The 17,817-nt window shown below is 39.6% G+C and overlaps 1 protein-coding gene across 1 annotated transcript; it reads right to left on the bottom strand.

Annotated features, from left to right (window-relative positions):
- Nucleotides 1–886: 886 nt before the first annotated feature.
- Nucleotides 887–8,034, bottom strand: ap5s1 (adaptor related protein complex 5 subunit sigma 1). Its single transcript, XM_080413893.1, has 3 exons — nt 7,787–8,034; nt 4,416–4,707; nt 887–2,155 (listed from the first exon to the last, which is right to left on the bottom strand). The coding sequence occupies exons 1-3, from the start codon at nt 7,963–7,965 to the stop codon at nt 2,027–2,029; spliced, it is 600 nt and encodes a 199-aa protein (XP_080270019.1). The 5' UTR covers nt 7,966–8,034; the 3' UTR covers nt 887–2,026.
- Nucleotides 8,035–17,817: the final 9,783 nt, after the last annotated feature.

The raw sequence follows: 17,817 nt of genomic DNA, 5'->3' as shown, positions 1-17,817 counted from the left end.
TTCTGGTAAAGCAAAGGTTTATCCTGTGATTCCTGTCCTGTCAATGAAGCCTCATAACCAGACATATGCAGCATACTTCAGGGGAGGAATCAAGAACCCTAATCCCACCTGCACCACTTACAGAATGGCTTTGTTCCAAAATGTGATATGAAGCAATTTGGGATTGAAGTGACAAAATGATTGATATACAACACATAAATAACTTGCAGTACTATTGTGAAGGATTGTGGTAGGTAACCAAAGTCCTAGGTTGAAAAATGACAATACTTTCACACTGTGAATTATAGATATATTAAATTTTTTTATATTGAACTTCAGGTATTATGTTGGTGGTGAATGGAGATATGGCAGTTCGGAAGATTACTATTGACTTATGTGACTTGAGGTGGATTGGTATTTGTCTGACAATTTAAGCGCACCTCCTTCAGTTGCCATGCCAACCTTGAGATTTATCATTTGGCACATTGTTCATACCGGCAATTTCTACATCTCAAAGTTAAAATAAATAAATGTTGTTTAGCTCATAACTCAAATTCCAAAATCCAAGTTGAATCAAGCGGTTCTCTGCAATGTCCTTCACTCCACACAATGCAGCTTGGCTAGCTAGAGAGCAACAACAGTGCCATCCCCTGGGCTTAGTTGGATATTCATGTTGCAATTTACACAAGGTATAAACCTATTTCAGTTTGTTTGTTTGTTCGTTTGTTTTCTTTGTGTTTCACTTGAGGTGAGATGTTTTAATAAGCCTCCCAGGGTTTTCTTTCACATCTCACACATCTTCACAACCTGATATTTCTTTTCCCCCCAGTCTCATTTCTGCATTTTGTCATTTTATCCATGCAATTCAGTGAACCGAACTGGAATGAATTCCAAGATTTGATCAAAATTACTCACTTTATCCTTTATTTCAGTGTATGTTATTTAAATGCCATAACAAATGGATAATAGATGTCATTGCATTCACACCTTGGTATAGACAGAATACTTTCTTTTCTTCTTTATGTTCCAAAAAAGGAAATAATTAAATATTGGATAATGGATATCAATTTAACCACCTTATTTTAACATCAACATGTTTTGTTATCTTCACAGTTTTGCCCTCTCAAGTCAAGACAATACTTATGAGCAGTTGCAGATGGACAGTTTTACGCAAGTGTGATGCTTCAAACTTAGGGTGATATTGCTTGATACAGGCTGGCATAAACTCACTCCTGAGTTTACACAGTGACATGACAGCAGCCCGCTTCACTCTCCTCAAGAAAATGTATCAGGTTTGACATATTAAAGTCACACTAACAATTTCTCAGATGGTATGACTTGGATAAATGATGGACAAGTGATTGATGCAAGTGGGAAGTGAGCTTTAGCTGCTAGGGACACGTTGTGAGCTAATAGATCGGCTATTTTTGTGTTTTTTTAAATTTCCAAATTAGAGATGCCAGGTTTAAAGTGGTTAAACAAGCATTTCCACCTCTCTCTCATGTCATTGTCTTTTTTCCCAAGGCCATTCCAGCATGACAGCCAGGATACTCCAACCAGGAAGTCCCAGAGTTACTGCATATGAGAAACCAAACACTGGCCAATCGACCAATAGTGACTCATTTTCATTGCGAGTGAGATATTTGTGTTGGTGACTCAAAACACCCGTCATCATAAGTTCATCGTTCCTTTTCCTACAGCCAGAGAAATGTCAGCGGATTGTATACGGTCACTGTGTTTCCTCAAGTCACCATGTCAGTCCAAACGTCAGCTGGATGGTTGAACACTGAGCAACATTAGCTTTTCAGTGAGTTCAAATCTAAATAGCATGCAGGAAGGTGTACATACTCTGACTCATCATGTGGAATATCCTCACATTCAGTCTCAGCATGTCACAGGAGCACAGTCTTGAGTCTTCTGCTGCAAAAATCCATCTAAAGGGCAGCGAAGTAGAGTTTCAAACAGCTTGAAGAAGGCAGAGCTTCTCCCAAAGAGCTGTTTCCTCACACCAAGACAGAGAGTATTGTATGAAGAAGGCTGTTGCGTCTCATTTGGCCATGTAGGCAGCAACCTCCTTCTCCAAACTCTGAGCAAAACGGTGGTTGAGGAAGAGGAGCTGTCCGTGAGGAAGCAGCCGGTTGAGCAGAACATCAATACGGTCACTCTTCAGCAGGACCTGAGTAGCAACACATGGATTTGAGGAGGAGAAAAAAAGCTTTTAAATATGCTGCCCCTTCTTCTTGGAATGATTTGCAGAAGGATCTGAACCTATCTGAACCTGATCACTTTGGGGGAATTTAAATCTAGCCTGGATAAGAGTACAGAAGTCCTGACGTCACTCGTTCATCCCCTGGGTCGTAAAGTAATTTCGCTATGGAGAATAACATTGGGTCATCATAGAATCGTCTCATATAAGAATTGTGGTCCAAAAATAAAAAAACTGTCTCGGCGATATTGTCAGGGAGGAGGTTCTGTATAGTTTATGATAGTCAGTCACTTATATTTGATACAGTCTGTTTCTGGCGAAAATGTAACTAATTCGGCGGAAGTAACATTAGCGTTTTCTCACCGTCAGTTGATGCTTCATATCCATAAGAGTAAAACCGCCGGGGTCATTTGTTTATTTTTGGAACACGATATAAATACGTCTATGGGGGATTCAGAATGGGGGTGGAAAACCGCGAACCAGGTAGACAAACCTAGGATGTGTAAATTACGTCAGACTTCGGTGCTCTATAGGGAGACTAGTACTATTTACACATGTGATTGCTTTAAATGTTGTCAATTTAATGCCGCACTTGAAGTTGTTTGTTACCATCACTTGTGTCTAGTGTGGTATATATGTATTGTTTTGTATTGTTTGACTATTGTTGTAATAATGCTGCCTATTGGGCAGGTCACACTTGGAATATACTTACTTATAAGACTTTACTTATAAGCAATCAAATAGATGAAAAATAAACAAATAACCAACCACTTCAAAATGTTCAGAAATATCTGATCTACAAGCTCACAATGCATCTCGTTGCACCGCATTGTGAGCTTGTAGATCGGCTATTTTTGGAAAATGTTTGAACATTTTTACCTAAAGATTGTAATGATTGGGACATAATTGCCGAAGAAATAATGACCGATATACAAGTCTACCATAACTGGAAATAACTGAGTTGTTAATGAGCTACAGCTACAACGGTAATTAAATCTGTTCGACTGCAGTCATTTCTCATCACCGGTGCTTTGTTTGTTTTAAGCGCCACCTTCCATGCTGTGAAATTGAGTTGCTATCATTTGAGCAATTGCATTAGCATCACCACCGGTGCGCTCAAACTGGTGATCTACCACTGTTCAAATCTGAGAAATCCCACCAGTATTCCCTTTTTATCAGAAGCACAGATCATAAACTGAGTTGCGCCCCCGTGGCGATTAATAATGTTGAAATGAATTGGATTCGTTTTATGGCGTATTTAGTTGACTGAGATTGAAAGAGACTGCTCAATCTCACATCACTAGACTGATAGAAAATTAATTAAGAATACATTAATACAGGAATCACACTTTTTTGTCCCTGTATTTAATTACTTCAGTTAAAAACAATGTAGACTATATTCTATTTGGGGACACAACACATTTCCAGAAAAGAAGTGGTCAACAGAGGCATTTCCTCATATTTGTATATGAGCAATCGTCCTCAAATTATTCTACCTTGGTATTTCAGTGTATAATGAGCTCCACGGTTGATAAACGTAAGCGCAGAGGAGTGAAATAGGACCATGAATTATGCATCTCCCAAGTCATGAATCTCAAGTTGCATGGGAGCTCCAATGTATTAAATACAATACAGGAAGTGCATTATATTCATTTGGACAGCATAATGCTACGGAGGTTGTAACACTGTAGATTTCTGCAGTACTTCGGAAACAATAAATACCCATGTGTCCCTAATATCTTTAAGGGAGTGGTGTCTGGGTGTACAATTGTTTCTGGATTGGGTACTTACCTGATTTAAGCATAATTTAGACCCAATTTATTTTGTTGGGGTCCACACACTCCACGACAAAAGGTGGGCAATGTTTAACATAAGACCACCGAAAGAATTTGGTGATTAAATGTTTTTTCTCTCATTGTGAATTTACTCTCACCGGTGTTTTCGGATAAGGATACCAATTATAGCCAATGAGGAGAGAGAACTCATACAGGACACGGGATAAACAAGTGAAATTGGTAGTGATGACACTAAAAAGAAATGAGCAGATGTTTTTTTTCAAATGGAACACTATAATATTGAAGATGATAAATTGGCGCTCTCTCCTGGATGAAATAACCTACACGAGCGACATTAAGCCTAAGGTTTATTGGCTCTAAATGTCCGTTTCGATATATTTTCCGGTTAACTGCCCAGCCTTATGCCTGAATACAAAACAGAGACTCAAGTTCACCTCACTCCCAGGCCCCAGCATCCTCAGGTCCTCCAGACAGTGTCTGGTGGTGTTCTTCAGGGTCGCCTCGGCCAGCAGCAGGTTCTCGTGTGGCTCGCAGACCAAAGTGAAGCCCAGGCTCTGGACGCCCAGCCACAGCACGCTCCTCTCCCCAGAGAAGGGCTCTCCGGCCCTGAGCCTGAGGACCCCGCTGTCCGCCTCCTGGAGGGCCACCGCCTCCTCCCCGAGGACCGTCTCCAGCACCACTCTCCCCGCAGCCTCCCTGGACAGCGCCACAGCACTCCGCACCTGTCTGGATTCACAATTCACTTCAACTTTAAAAAAGGGCAAGACCACTTTGGTAGAGGTTTGGGTTGTGTAGTTACCTTGCCATGATGTAACTCCAACGGTGGACAAGAAATCTAAAATAATTACTCCAGTGATTAGAAATTGATCATTCAAAATATGATCCTCATTGACGTACATTGTACGCCGACGCAGCCCTCAAAGTCACTCTTTTAGCACATAAACAAACGCAAACAAAGTTGATTCAGACTACATAGAGCATCACCAAACCCAGTTTATTTTTTTATAAAAATGTTAAATTCCTGTTGATTTTGCCATTTTTATTAGGAAGAAAACCCGGACTGGATCCGTGGATCCGGATTTTCAAATAGTAAAATCAACAGGAAGTTAAAATTTGTATTAAAAAAACTGAAACAGTACTGGGTTTGGTGATGCTCCATATAGTCTGAATCAACTTTGTTTGCGTTCGTTTATGTTCTAAAATGTCTATTTTTGAATTGTAGATAGGCTATCTTTGGCTAAGAGATTTGGTGTCGACGGAAAAAGCAGTCAATTACAGAGCCAACTCAGGTCCAGTTTACTAAGTCTACTCTAGAGGGTTTCAGTGGTTAATTCTTTCCAGCTTATTTGATAAAACTCCATTGGAAATAGCACATTCTCCATGTAATAATGATAATGAAATGTGTTCAAGTTTTTCAACTTTGATTACAATGCAGTAGGTATTTAGAAATGTCACACTTTAGTATTAAGGGAATCTCAACAGACGTTGAGACCAGTCACTGGTCTAAATGTGGGGGGGTCCATCCAGGGACCCCAAGGGGTCCTTGAGGAAGTTCCAGGGCGTCGAAAGCTAAGTGACTGATGGGTAGGAAATAAATGGACCCTTACAGTTCTGTAACTCTAAGACCCCATTTGTACACTCTCAAAGTTAAAAAGGTGCTGTAAGACAAGCGCTAACTTTTTAACAAAAAGCTTTTTGTAAAAAAGTTAAAGCTCTTCTGATAGTAGTCATTGTTGTATAGAGTATTTGTTCACTAACAGGGGTCTGTCTACTAATCTCTCCAGATCGTAAACAAAAAACACATTTTCAGGTGGGTCATCAATTTCAACCAATCAAGAGAGAGAACCCATTTATCAGCGTTTTTTTGTTTCATAACTCCCAAATGTACTTGTTTATCCTGTATCCAATACAATACAAATGGAGGAAGTCTCTCTCCTGATTGTACAAAATTGATATCCCAACACCTGAAAATGCATTTTCTGTTTGCTTAAGAAACAAACACTCTTTAGCAAGCATAACATATCACACCCCTTAACCAATTTGTCTTAAACCCTACATGGTTGACCCTCAGGGTTCTATTATACTAGTGTATTTTCAGTTTTTGCTCTACATTAATTGTCTTCGCTGAAAATAGCAGATGTATAAGCTCACAATCCTTGTCGCTGCGAGGCATTGATTTGTGAGTTTTCCCCACAGTATGCTGGGGTTGAAGTGGTTAAACTATCACTCACACCCCTTTGTAGACTGGGGTCCCACAGATGAAAACAAATCGTATCAAATGGGGGTCCGTGGCCTAATGCTTATCAAATTGGGGCTCCTGGAAATGAAAAGGGGTTGAGAATGACTGGACTGGCAGATGAAGCACTCACCTGCAGTGGTGTAAAGTAACGTACATTTACTCAAGTACTGTACTTAAGTAAAATGTTGAGGTATTTTTACTTTACTGGGGTATTTCCAATCTTCAGTACTTTTACTTCTACTCCACTACATCTCAGAGGCAAATATTGTACTTTTTACTCCACTACAATTATTTGGAAACTTACATTAACCTCTTCAGCCCTATACACATTTCGGCAATTTGAAAAAAGCCAATCTACAAGCTCACAATGTGCTTATCTGCTATTTTAAAAATATCTTAATATATTTGAAAACTTAAAATGGGACATTCTGCATAATGACTACTTTCTGCTTTTGGTACTTTAAGTACATTTTGATACCAATACTTTTGTACTTTTACTCAAGTACATTTTGAATTCCGGACTTTCACTTGTAACAGATTGTTTCTATATCGCAGTATTGATACTTTTACTTAAACATGTGAGTACTTTCTCCAGATGTAGTAGAGTAGAAGAAAAGTACTGAAAATTGGAAACACTCCAGTAAAGTAAAAAGTACCTCAAAATTGTACTTAAGTACAGTACTTCAGTAAATGCAATTAGTTACTTTACACCATTGGTTCTCAAAGTGGGGTCCGGGGACCCCCAGGGGTACTTGAGGGGGTTCCAGGGGGTCCCCAGCTAAATGATGGACAGGAACCAAATGGACCCTTATGGGTCTGTAGCTCGAGAGTGTGCAAATGGATGTACACTCTCAGAGTTAAAGTTATACAATGCAGAATCCCAAATAACGATTTTTAGCAACCTCTGCTGGTCACTACCGTCACTGCATACAATTTCCGTAATCCTCGATTACCCAGAATTCCATTCGTTTTCACCGGAAGCCGGAAGCGTTTCAAAAAGCGATCTTTTAATTGTTTTATACTATCTACGGATCGTTTCTCTTAGCCAGTGGAGCATTAGTTACCATGAGCTGTGCTTTCTTTTTCTGTTCTTTTTCGATCTTCCAATCCTACATTATCTTAACATCAGCGTGAGGTTCCTTTTTGTTATAGCGCGGTAGTTCCTGGCCAAACAGGAAACCGTTGCGGTAGTTCCTGGGGACGTCGGCCACGACGTCATGACGTTGGCCAGGAACGTCATTTCCCCGGGAAAGTCCCCCCAGTCCACTTTCAATAGAAAATATATAAATAAAAGGCTTCCGGGGGTGAAATTCACGGAGTGGGTGTTGTGAAACTTTTGCCACTCGCAAAAGATATACAATTTAACTTTAGTTTTGTTGAAAACGTTACCTAGTATTACTTTAAATTAACATTAACACATTGATTTTACAATATGAATTGGGGTCCCAGAGGTATAAATGCCATTAAATGGGGGTCCGTAGCCTAATGCATGTCAAACTGGGGGTCCTTGAAATTAAAATGGTTGAGAATCACTGCTTTACACCATTGAGCAGCAGGAGCACTCACCTGGCCACCGTTAGTAGCTTCTCCTTCTCCAGGAGTCTCCTCTCCTCTGGACCATGGAGCTGTGTTGTCAGGACGCTCTCATCTGGTCCAAACACACGTGAATACAACACACGGCTCTCCCCAGCAGCACCCAGAGCGCTCACCGGGCAGATGGTGTGAACCAAGAAACACTGAACCATGTTTAATTACTTCAACTGTTCAAAGTAAACAGCTATAGGAGGACAGGTTAGAAATGTTGCCAAATAAGACCCATAAACACTGTTGTCTGACACTTCCGTGTTGGTCATATGACTTTTCACCAGTGTTGCCAGATTTTGCGAGAGAAATAAGCCCAAAAGAAGCGAGACCTTCACCCTTTAAACATTATTACATCGGCTATTTTTTCATACCAAAAAAAATCTTGGAGAAAATGTGAAGAGTGTGGAATATTTTTAAAACATTTTAACAACACACCCTTGTATGGCGGTCCCTGGCATAAAAGATTCTCAGATGGGGGGGGGGGCGCAGACAAATACATATTCATTTGTATCTAAACACACACACACACGCACGCACGCACGCGCACGCACACACACACACACACACACACACACACACACACACACACACACACACACACACACACACACACACACACACACACACACACACACACACACACACACAGGGCCGGTGCTAGGCAATTTGGCGCCCTAGGCAATATTTTTCCTGGCGTTTCCTGTTGTTATTATAGAGCACTAGAGTAAGGTCAAGTAAGTATGAGGTAAAAAGTACAGCTGCATTGTGTTGATAAAACAGAAAGATTGAATAAATAAATAAATAATAATACGTTATGTATCTTTCAGGACCTTTTCCGCTGCTTTTACGTTTTGCAGACACCAGATGGCGCTTGGAAATCAGCTGTAATGCTCATAGGCTAGTGACAATGGCTCCAAAAAAATGGGATACCCCTCCCGGAGGTAGGACCAAACACAACATATTTTCCTCATCTCTAAGGCATCCCATACATGAAATGGATTGTTGAATAAAAATATTTTACTGAAAAGTGGTGACATTGATATATAAAGTTATACACCCCAAACTAAAAATAAATCCTGGCCGTCTGGGGGTTGAGGCATATAAACTCATGTAGATTCACAATGGAAACTCTGATAGGTTTACAACTTGGCATACTTGAAGCCAGGACTTCCTTCTACATTCTAGAAAAGACCAAATGTCAATATCTGATATCGGAGATACAGTCATTTGAACACATACACTTACAATAGGCGGAAATGTAAATCTAAAGAAATGTTTTCTTTACTTTGTAGTGACTCTGGCATGGATTGTCATAGCAAGACATATGATGTCTTGTTGGAAAGGTGTGGTTCTACTGAATCCAGCAATACCAATTGTGTCATAGATTGTCATAGATACTGGTCTGCTGTTCTTTTTCTTTTATCATCTGGAAGCTGCTACATTTTGTTTAGAGATGTAGTGTTTAAGGCAGGTTTTATGATATTTGGCATCATACACAAAGAGATCTGCATACAAGAGCACCCGATGATGTACAACTTCATCAATCATTCTGATGCTACATGATGGACCTTGTCTCTGGTACTCTTACGTGTACCAGTCATAATGGTTGTCAGATGTTCTGGTCTTGTACTGGCCTTTCCACAAATGAAACGATCTTTTTGTATGTTAAACAATGTTGTATCAACCCTACTCAGTCTTCTTGATGAGACTGGTGCAGGTATGCTCTCACTATCAACATTTGGAACTGCTCATTTACTGTTGGTCTTACTGGAGTAGTTTGCTCTATCATGATACATGATAAGATATACTACCTTTATTTTGAAGGAAAGTGTATCATCTGTATATGGAGACAGGGTTCTATGAACATCATCATCTCTCTGTTGAGCAACATTATTGAAGGCCTTCTGCTGTCGGCTTTTTGGCATATATATCTTGTTTCTTTACTTTGTCTAAATGTTTACCACAGATGATACAACAATTTGGATCCAATGTTTGTTCATCACACTACATTCTGAAATAAAGGAGGAAAAAACAAAGTCAGGGTGCCGCTATTGCCAAAGTAGGCTACTGGACAGGCTCTGTTATGTTAAATGGAACTTTAAAGAAATAGTTCACCCGCAAAATGACTTTCCAGATACATTAGCATCTTTCTGCCAGGAATCAAATTATTGGCTCAGGAATGTGTCAAAAACTAAGAAATCTCCTTCAATTCAATGCTTCATGGGGTGTGTAATTAATAGAGAAGTCATTTTTTGGTTGAACTACTCCTTTAAGCTAGGTCACTCTCCAGCTAGCTAATTAGCTACTTGATCCTTCTCATCTTTTCACATTTCAAAATATTTGCAATGATACCTGTCAGTTTATGAAGAAACCCATAGGCAATAAGATACAGATAGAGCAGCAGTAGTATAACTTGACTGTAACCAAATATGTTAAATGATATAAACTCTACAGAATTGAATTACTTGCTGTTATGAGGATAACTTTGAGCATCAAATGGTTGGAGCTCGGCTTCCCACAGCCAGGTTTGCTAAATAATTAGTTTCTACTGTAGGCCTGCATTTTTCTCTGCATTGTTGAAGTTGCATATATTTTATAACAATTTTAACAATTTCACATTTTCTCAAGTTTGGGACATTCCATACATTTTAGGGACTTCTTCACTAAGTGAAATGTGTTGATATTTGTCCACCCTTGATAAGTGAATTGAAAATAAAACCAATCGGTGTGATACTGTAGATTTCATTAGGACTGTTTCATGTTCTCCCCATCTGGGACACCATATACGTTTAGTGGCATAGCTCCATTAGTATTAAAGCTACTTTTACACAATTGGTATTGCTGGATTGGACACCTTTCCAACAAAACATATGTCTTGCTATGACAATCCATGTCAGAGTCACTACAAAGTAAAGAAAACATTTATTTAGATTTACATTTCCGCCTATTGTAAGTATGTGTTCAAATGTATCTTCAATGTATCTCCTATTTACATTCAGATATTGACATTTGGTCTTTTCTAGAATGTAGAAGTAAGTCCTGGCTTCAAGTATGCCAAGTTTTAAACCTATCAGAGCTTCCATTGTGAATCTACATGAGTTTATATGCCTCAACCCCCAGACGGCCAGGCTTTATTTTTAGTTTGGGGTGTATAACATTATATATCAATTTCACCACTTTAGCAGTAAAATATTTTTATACAACAATCCATTTCATGTATGGGAGGCCTTAGAGATGTGGAAAAACTATGTTGTGTTTGGTCCTACCTCCGGGAGGGGTATCTCAAAAACTAAAGCCCTTTTTGGCTGTTTGTCACAGGCCTATCAAGCGATATGCCGCATGTGATCTCAAATTGTACACTGTAATGAATCGGACTCCCAGTCCCAGCTGATTATGAATTTACATGATCTAATCTAAGAATGAATGAAATGTGTTTACTGGCTGTGCATCAATACGCTGCAACAGCAGCTGTGTCGTAGTGACATCTGGCATCCCTAATCAGACATTTCTGACATAATTACTGATTTACAGAGAGTAAGAAAGAGAGAGTAAGTATTTATAATTATATAGCGCCTTTATCCAAGGCGCTTTACAATGTTACAATTACATTCACACACCGATAGCGGAGGAGGAAACCATGCAAGGCACCATATTATCAGGAGCAGGTTCAGTATCTTGCTCAAGGACATTTCGACACAAACTCTGGGGGAGCCCAGGAACTGGCCGCTGACTGAGAGAACAGACTGTCAGTCAGTCAGTCAGTCAGTAAGACAGACAGACAGACAGACAGACAGACAGACAGACAGAGAGATAGAGGTTGCAGGAGTTTACAGCTGTTGTACAGCAGCTGCTACTGGTCACACTTCCAGTAGCAGCTACACACACGTTAGGAGGAAGAGAGAGGAAGCATTCATGTTCTGTTGTCAACATCACCCCAGCATACGCCTGGCGGAGCTTAAAGATCAGTGAGAGAAAGTGATGTTGTGAAGCCTAGAAAGCTATATTATGAAATGTGGTGTCGTTTGAATGAAATGGCAGCTCAGTTTCGATGGGGAAATAACCTACTTGAAATTAAAGTAAGCTACTGCTTTAATGAAGCAAAATAGAGAACTAATACCAGTTCCGCAAAAGCAATTGACCTCAAAGATCACTTTTAAGAATGATCTTGTAGTAAGTGCTGGTAAGTATAGAATTATGTGATTGGTGTGGGTGTTAACATGAGGGACACACCTAACAACTACACCCAAGACTGCTATTACATCATTTTGTCAATATGACACTTTCAAATTCAAGAGCTGTGAATGTGAGATATCACATCGAGACGTAGGCCTATTGTTTGCAAGACCAACAACCTATGACTGACACTGACACAAGTGTTAACAGAAATGTTCATATTCAAATGACAAAAACATGAGTGTTTGCAAAAGAGCTACATCAGACAAAGATCATTCTAAAAGAAGTTTGCTAGTAACACATTTGCCTATTAAAATCATGGGGGAAATTGTAACAACTTTAGGAAATGTTTAAGGAAGATTCATGTGTTCATAAGTTCATGTGTATGAACTCAGAAACATTAGAGAACACTCCAATCATAATTACATGTACTGTAATGATGAGCTAATTCTATTTGTACAAATCAGTTCAGTTCAACAGATGTAAACATGTGGGGTTCCTGGGCAACAGCTACTATTAATGATGAGCATTAACCTTCCACATTCTAAACATGGGAGCACACAGGATTGCTTCATCGTGTAGGCCTAATGATTAACCTTGATTTATGTCCCAGAATTAAACTTCACACTGCTGCGACAGCCACATGCTACAACTACCACAACAGGCGTCTGTTAGTATCAAATGTTCATATGAGCAGCATATTTCTGAGTGTTAATTAACTCTGAAAGTGTAAAAATTGACCATTACAGGACCCTCATGGGTCCATTTTTTTACAATTTCCATCTAATACAACACCTGTTAAGTTGTGCCAGTATGAAACTGCAGTTCAAAGAGTCTTAACGTGAGGCTACACTGTCACGTGCCGTAAACACCACAACGGTACATTTCAGTCGTGTCATTTCTTCAGGTTAGTCAGAGTTCCTCTGCTGAAACAAAGCAGCAGAAAAAGACAAAAACAGGATGCGGTTGGAGGGAGGGGAAATCAGCCAATCACATGGACCAATGGCTGAGTGTTTGAACCACAGGAAACTAAAGAATAAGCACAGGATAAAAAATATGTTTTGTGTACTCTGCAGTTCTGGAAGCTGGTTATAATGCCTCCAATAAGTCACAACATTGGTCAGTGTGCAGAAATAGGATGTGCTTAAGTCAAGCTGACCCAAAATACAGGAACTAGTGAGGTGAAAAGACTAAACTGGAAAGGCACAGAGTTGCTTGTTCAGAAAAGCCTGAAAACCGAACGTTCACTGTACAATTTAGGCATTTAGCAGATGCTCTTATCCAGAACGACATACAAGTGTGAAATCGGATTAAATACCATGAAGCCAGGTAACAAACAACGTAGTAAAGTCACATAAGTAGAGTGTAATGAGAACACTGTAGTGCATCAAAGAAACAGGGATACCAGGAAAACATCAAACCTAGCAACCTAGCACCTAGCAACACACTATTTAAATAACATTCTTAATGTTTGTGGTCAAGCAAAACCTAATCTAAATAATAAAATATGTGTACAAGTAACCAACATATATATGCATTATATAAATATCATATATCAAAAGCTAAGATGGTATTCTATTGACAGCAACTTCAAATAATGTTTTGGCTTTGGAAAAGAAGCTTATTTAAATCCTGTTCTGGGCACGTCATAATAGACAAACAATAGCAGATCTACAAGGTCACAACGCATTGCGTTGCAATGCATTGCGAGCTTGTAGACTGGCTATTTTTGCTATTTGATGTACAATAATCTCTCAAGAACAGATTCTGCTCTGCGTTGGAATCTGTCGTGAAGGCTCGTCATAACATGTACGCACTGGGCTACAAGTGGGCGTGCCTTCAGATCAGGAAGCATGCCGCGCTTTACCCAATCAAATGTAGTGGGCGGGATTCACGTGTCCGTCGATCTTTCCCCCTCGAAACAAACCCAAACTAATTTAACAATAGCGTCCGCGGAGCAGACAAAACCACGGAAAGATATTCACATTTTAACTTACTCTTTCATCATAGAAACAAGTGGGCTTATAACCAAAACGATCCATGTTCTCTGGGAGAAGTGGTGTTAGTGTTCCGTGTAGAAATATTGTTAGTGGGAATGAAAACATAGTGGCACCACTGGAAGTGAAAGCTGAAGGCAGACCAAAACCCCGGTTTCCTTTGCGCACTGGTGCTACGTAGCCATTGTCCCAGAGCCAAGTAAGATAGTACAAACAGCAGAGGGCGCTGTTTTTCATTCTTATTTGGTTCTGGGTTCCCAGATTGGATGTACAACAACGTACACAGGGTTTAACCCTCGTAGAGTCCTCGGGTCCTTTTGACCCGGTTTAACATTTTCAACATGAATTAAAAGTATGTAAACATTTTTTGTTCTCTATGAAACTTCTTCTATTTGCCTTATTTACTGTACTAAACATGTGATATGAAAATGAAAATTTTCATTTTCATGAAAATGAAAATTTTTACACAGGGCCTTCGGGTCAAAGTGACCCGAAGGCCCTGTGTGTGACTAAAACACGAAGACCCTACGAGGGTTAAGTGGTTAATTAATATTGCACTATCGTTATCAAGTTTGACCCAAAACACAAGATAATCTGCGGCAATAAAACATAACTCTCTCCACTATCTTACTTTTGGAAGCAGTGTAACCGTCAACATTACAAGCAGTGTAAAGGTTCACAATGAAGTTCAACCTGTGTTGGTTTACACAACCCCACCCAGGGAGAAACCCCAATGTCATGCTTCTCGCTTAACGGTCTCTGTAAGGGTGTTAGATCTCTAGTAAATGCTGGGAAGAAACTTAGAAGTTGTCAGATTACTGTCAGTGTCAACAGGGTCAGAGTAAGCAGAGAGGAAGAGCTGACACCCAGGCTGGAGCTTTGTATTAGGGCCCCCTTTGATCAACTCTCCACCCAGCAGTGGAGGATGGGTTATAGAGAGGGCTGGGTGTCAAACTGGTCAGACTGGGGAGTAAACTGGAGTGATGTGGTAATAGATTTGCATAAAGATGGTTGGTGGCGTACAGTCGGATTTATGTGGGCAATGTGCGCCAAGGAGTTGCCTCAGAACTGTATGTGTTTAGTATTCAGATACAGTATTGGTACGAAACAAACATACTGTATATAACTGGAAACCAGGCCAACTGAAACACAGAAAGAAATACAGAAAGAAATACAGAAAGAAAGAAAGAAAGAAAGAAAGAAAGAAAGAAAGAAAGAAAGAAAGAAAGAAAGAAAGAAAGAAAGACTGTTTCCTGTTGAGTGTCCTTGAGCAAGACCCAAAACCCAAACATCAGCTAAATGTTAGTATATCTGGGGGATGAGTGAAAGCAATCAACCGGCGTTTCTCATGCTAAGCTTAAACACACTGTGAAGGACACATCTACATTTTTAAACAGATAGTGAAAGGGAGAGAATGCTCCCCAGTCGCCTCTGGAAGTGTTGCCTAACTTGCGCTTTACTAAAAGGTGTGAGATATCCCCCTCTAAAAACCTCAGAAATTGGCCAGTCCCTCGAGTACGGTCCTAGGACAAAGGCTGCTGCGGGACATGAATTAACCAGAATGAACCAACCCACTGACAAGCATATACAAATCACAGGAAAACTATGCATGACTTGTTCTACTGAAACTACTGAATCTACTCCACTCCTAACTGGAGATTTGACAAGATGTTAATTCATGTTTTTTCCAAAGTGTTTTTTTTATTTTATTATTGCTTTTTAAATGTTGATATTTGCTTCTATGTATTGTCACATCATATCTGTAATTTGCTACTTAATCACTCTTAAGCTGTGTCATCATATACTGTATATAATGTGCTTGCCTCTTTATCACATAACTGTATGCCTAGCATAGAGTACCGCAAGTCTGTTTTGACCTGCCTTGTTTAGTTAACCTCTCTATCCTTCATGACCCATATCTTGTTCTGGCCATGTCTATTTCTTCTGTGTGTGTGTGTGTGTGTGTGTGTGTGTGTGTGTGTGTGTGTGTGTGTGTGTGTGTGCGCGCGCAAGCGTGCACGTGCGTGTGTGTGTGTGTGTGTGTGTGCGCAAGCGTGCGTGTGTGTGTGCGCAAGCGCGCGCGCGTGTGTGTGGCAATGTTAATGTATGTTTTCTCATGCCAATAAAGCCCTTAGAATTGAATTGAATTGTGTGTGTAATCATGTATATTCCTATCCAGCTAACCTTAGACCGGTCAGCCTTCCCTTTACTTTATAGAGTGTGATAAAGAGAGGTTGGGCTCCAGTTAGAAGGCGAGGCCTCGTCTATATACCCACAAGGCTAGTGGGATATGCTCAAGGCAAGAGGGGAGCTGCAGAATTTGAAACTTTGGCTTGAAGCCAGAGGGGAGGGTTTAGCAATTTTCTCTGGATCAGGGCACATGCTCACAGCACGTGTGTCTCTCTGTTTTTATTTCTATTAGTCATCCACTGTACAAAATGCCTCAGAATTATTGCCATGTAAATGACCTAGTTTTTAAAGTAATTTTCCTGTGATCACATATGATGGTACTTGTGGTGAAATATGTTTTCCATTTGTCTTTTTTACTTAAATGCAGAGCTTTTCCTTATGCTAACTTTATCACTTTTATTGTTGATTTTTCAAATGTATCTCATAGACTCAAACAGAGAATACTATGGTACAGGACATTTTTTGCAGTGTTCTCTCCAGCCTAGTGTTGACCTTGTGCCAAACACGTCACGTAGGAGGGCAGAACGGCTTGCTCACATGCATTCACATGCGTTCCCTTCACACAGCCACTCCCTCTGTGGAAAGGAATGCGTGTGTGACTGTGAATTGTATGCAATAGACACGTGCCTGAACTGACAACCAGTCCTAGGCGGGGCGGGAGAATTTGAAAAAACAGGAACTGTGCCCTTTAACAGTCCATAGCAGACTGCTGTCTATACTACTTCATATACATTCATTTTATAATATCGTTGCTGTCGGGAGGAAACCTTATGTATGTCCAAAACTGGTGCTTCTCAGGAAATGGATAGAATTATCTGTATTCCAATGGATCTTATGTAGTTATTTAGCCACAAAGTTAATACTTTTCACTGTTTCAGTATTTATAAAACCCACAGAGACGCTTTTCATTGGTTAAAAATGTATAAAACCCAGAGACGTAACATCTTTTTCTAGCAATAATAGCAGATCTACAAGCTCACAACGCGCCGCATCACTTAGCATTGTGATCTTGTAGGTCAGCCATTTTAGCTACTTGTGTGACACTGTAGTATGATGAAGTAGGGCATTAAAATGCGAAAAACAAGTATCGAGATACGAGGTTTCTGCACGACAACAATATATATTATACGTATATACACTCGCATACACACTGTATATATATATAAAATATATTATACACATAGTAAAATATATACGATGACCACTAGATCAAATATTGGAACCACTTGTTTCCAGTTCAGGTTGGACAATTTGAACAAATGTCTAAGTTAGCAGTGTAGTGGTTTTTGAATGTGGAGACAAAAAAAAGAGTCTTTGACCGCACTAACTTAAGTTTGTCATGAAAACTAACTGCAACCAGTACTAAACTGGGAGATACAGCCTTCAGTATGTATGCTCCACAGCCTCACATATATATATATATATATATATATATATATATATATATATATATGGAACAAATGTCAAGAAAAGCTGAAGTTAGATGCCCTCGTTTCTTTTGCCATTTTTAAACGATTTTTAGCTGACCTTATATTGGAAGACCTATGCACCTGCTTGGTGTAATATGGTTTAATATGGTTTTAATATATAATTTTTGCAACTTTTTTATTTTATGTCTGTAAAACCGTTGTAAATGATCGTTTGTACACAGGG

Source organism: Gymnoscopelus braueri, assembly GCF_963280865.1.
Source record: "Gymnoscopelus braueri genome assembly, chromosome: 19".
In the NCBI taxonomy this organism is placed as follows: domain Eukaryota; kingdom Metazoa; phylum Chordata; class Actinopteri; order Myctophiformes; family Myctophidae; genus Gymnoscopelus; species Gymnoscopelus braueri.
The sequence above is the reverse complement of the archived record's forward strand: the minus strand, read 5'-3'. Positions and strand labels throughout refer to the sequence as shown.

Bases quoted from the DNA above. Each gene is read 5' to 3' on its own strand.
- ap5s1 (XM_080413893.1), bottom strand. From the start codon at position 7,965: ATGGTTCAGTGTTTCTTGGTTCACACCATCTGCCCGGTGAGCGCTCTG. The intron at 4,708-7,786 runs GTGAGTGCTCCT...TTGTGAATCCAG, and splicing joins AAGCTACTAACGGTGGCCAG to ACAGGTGCGGAGTGCTGTGG. The intron at 2,156-4,415 runs GTGAACTTGAGT...GTTGCTACTCAG, and splicing joins TGCTGGGGCCTGGGAGTGAG to GTCCTGCTGAAGAGTGACCG.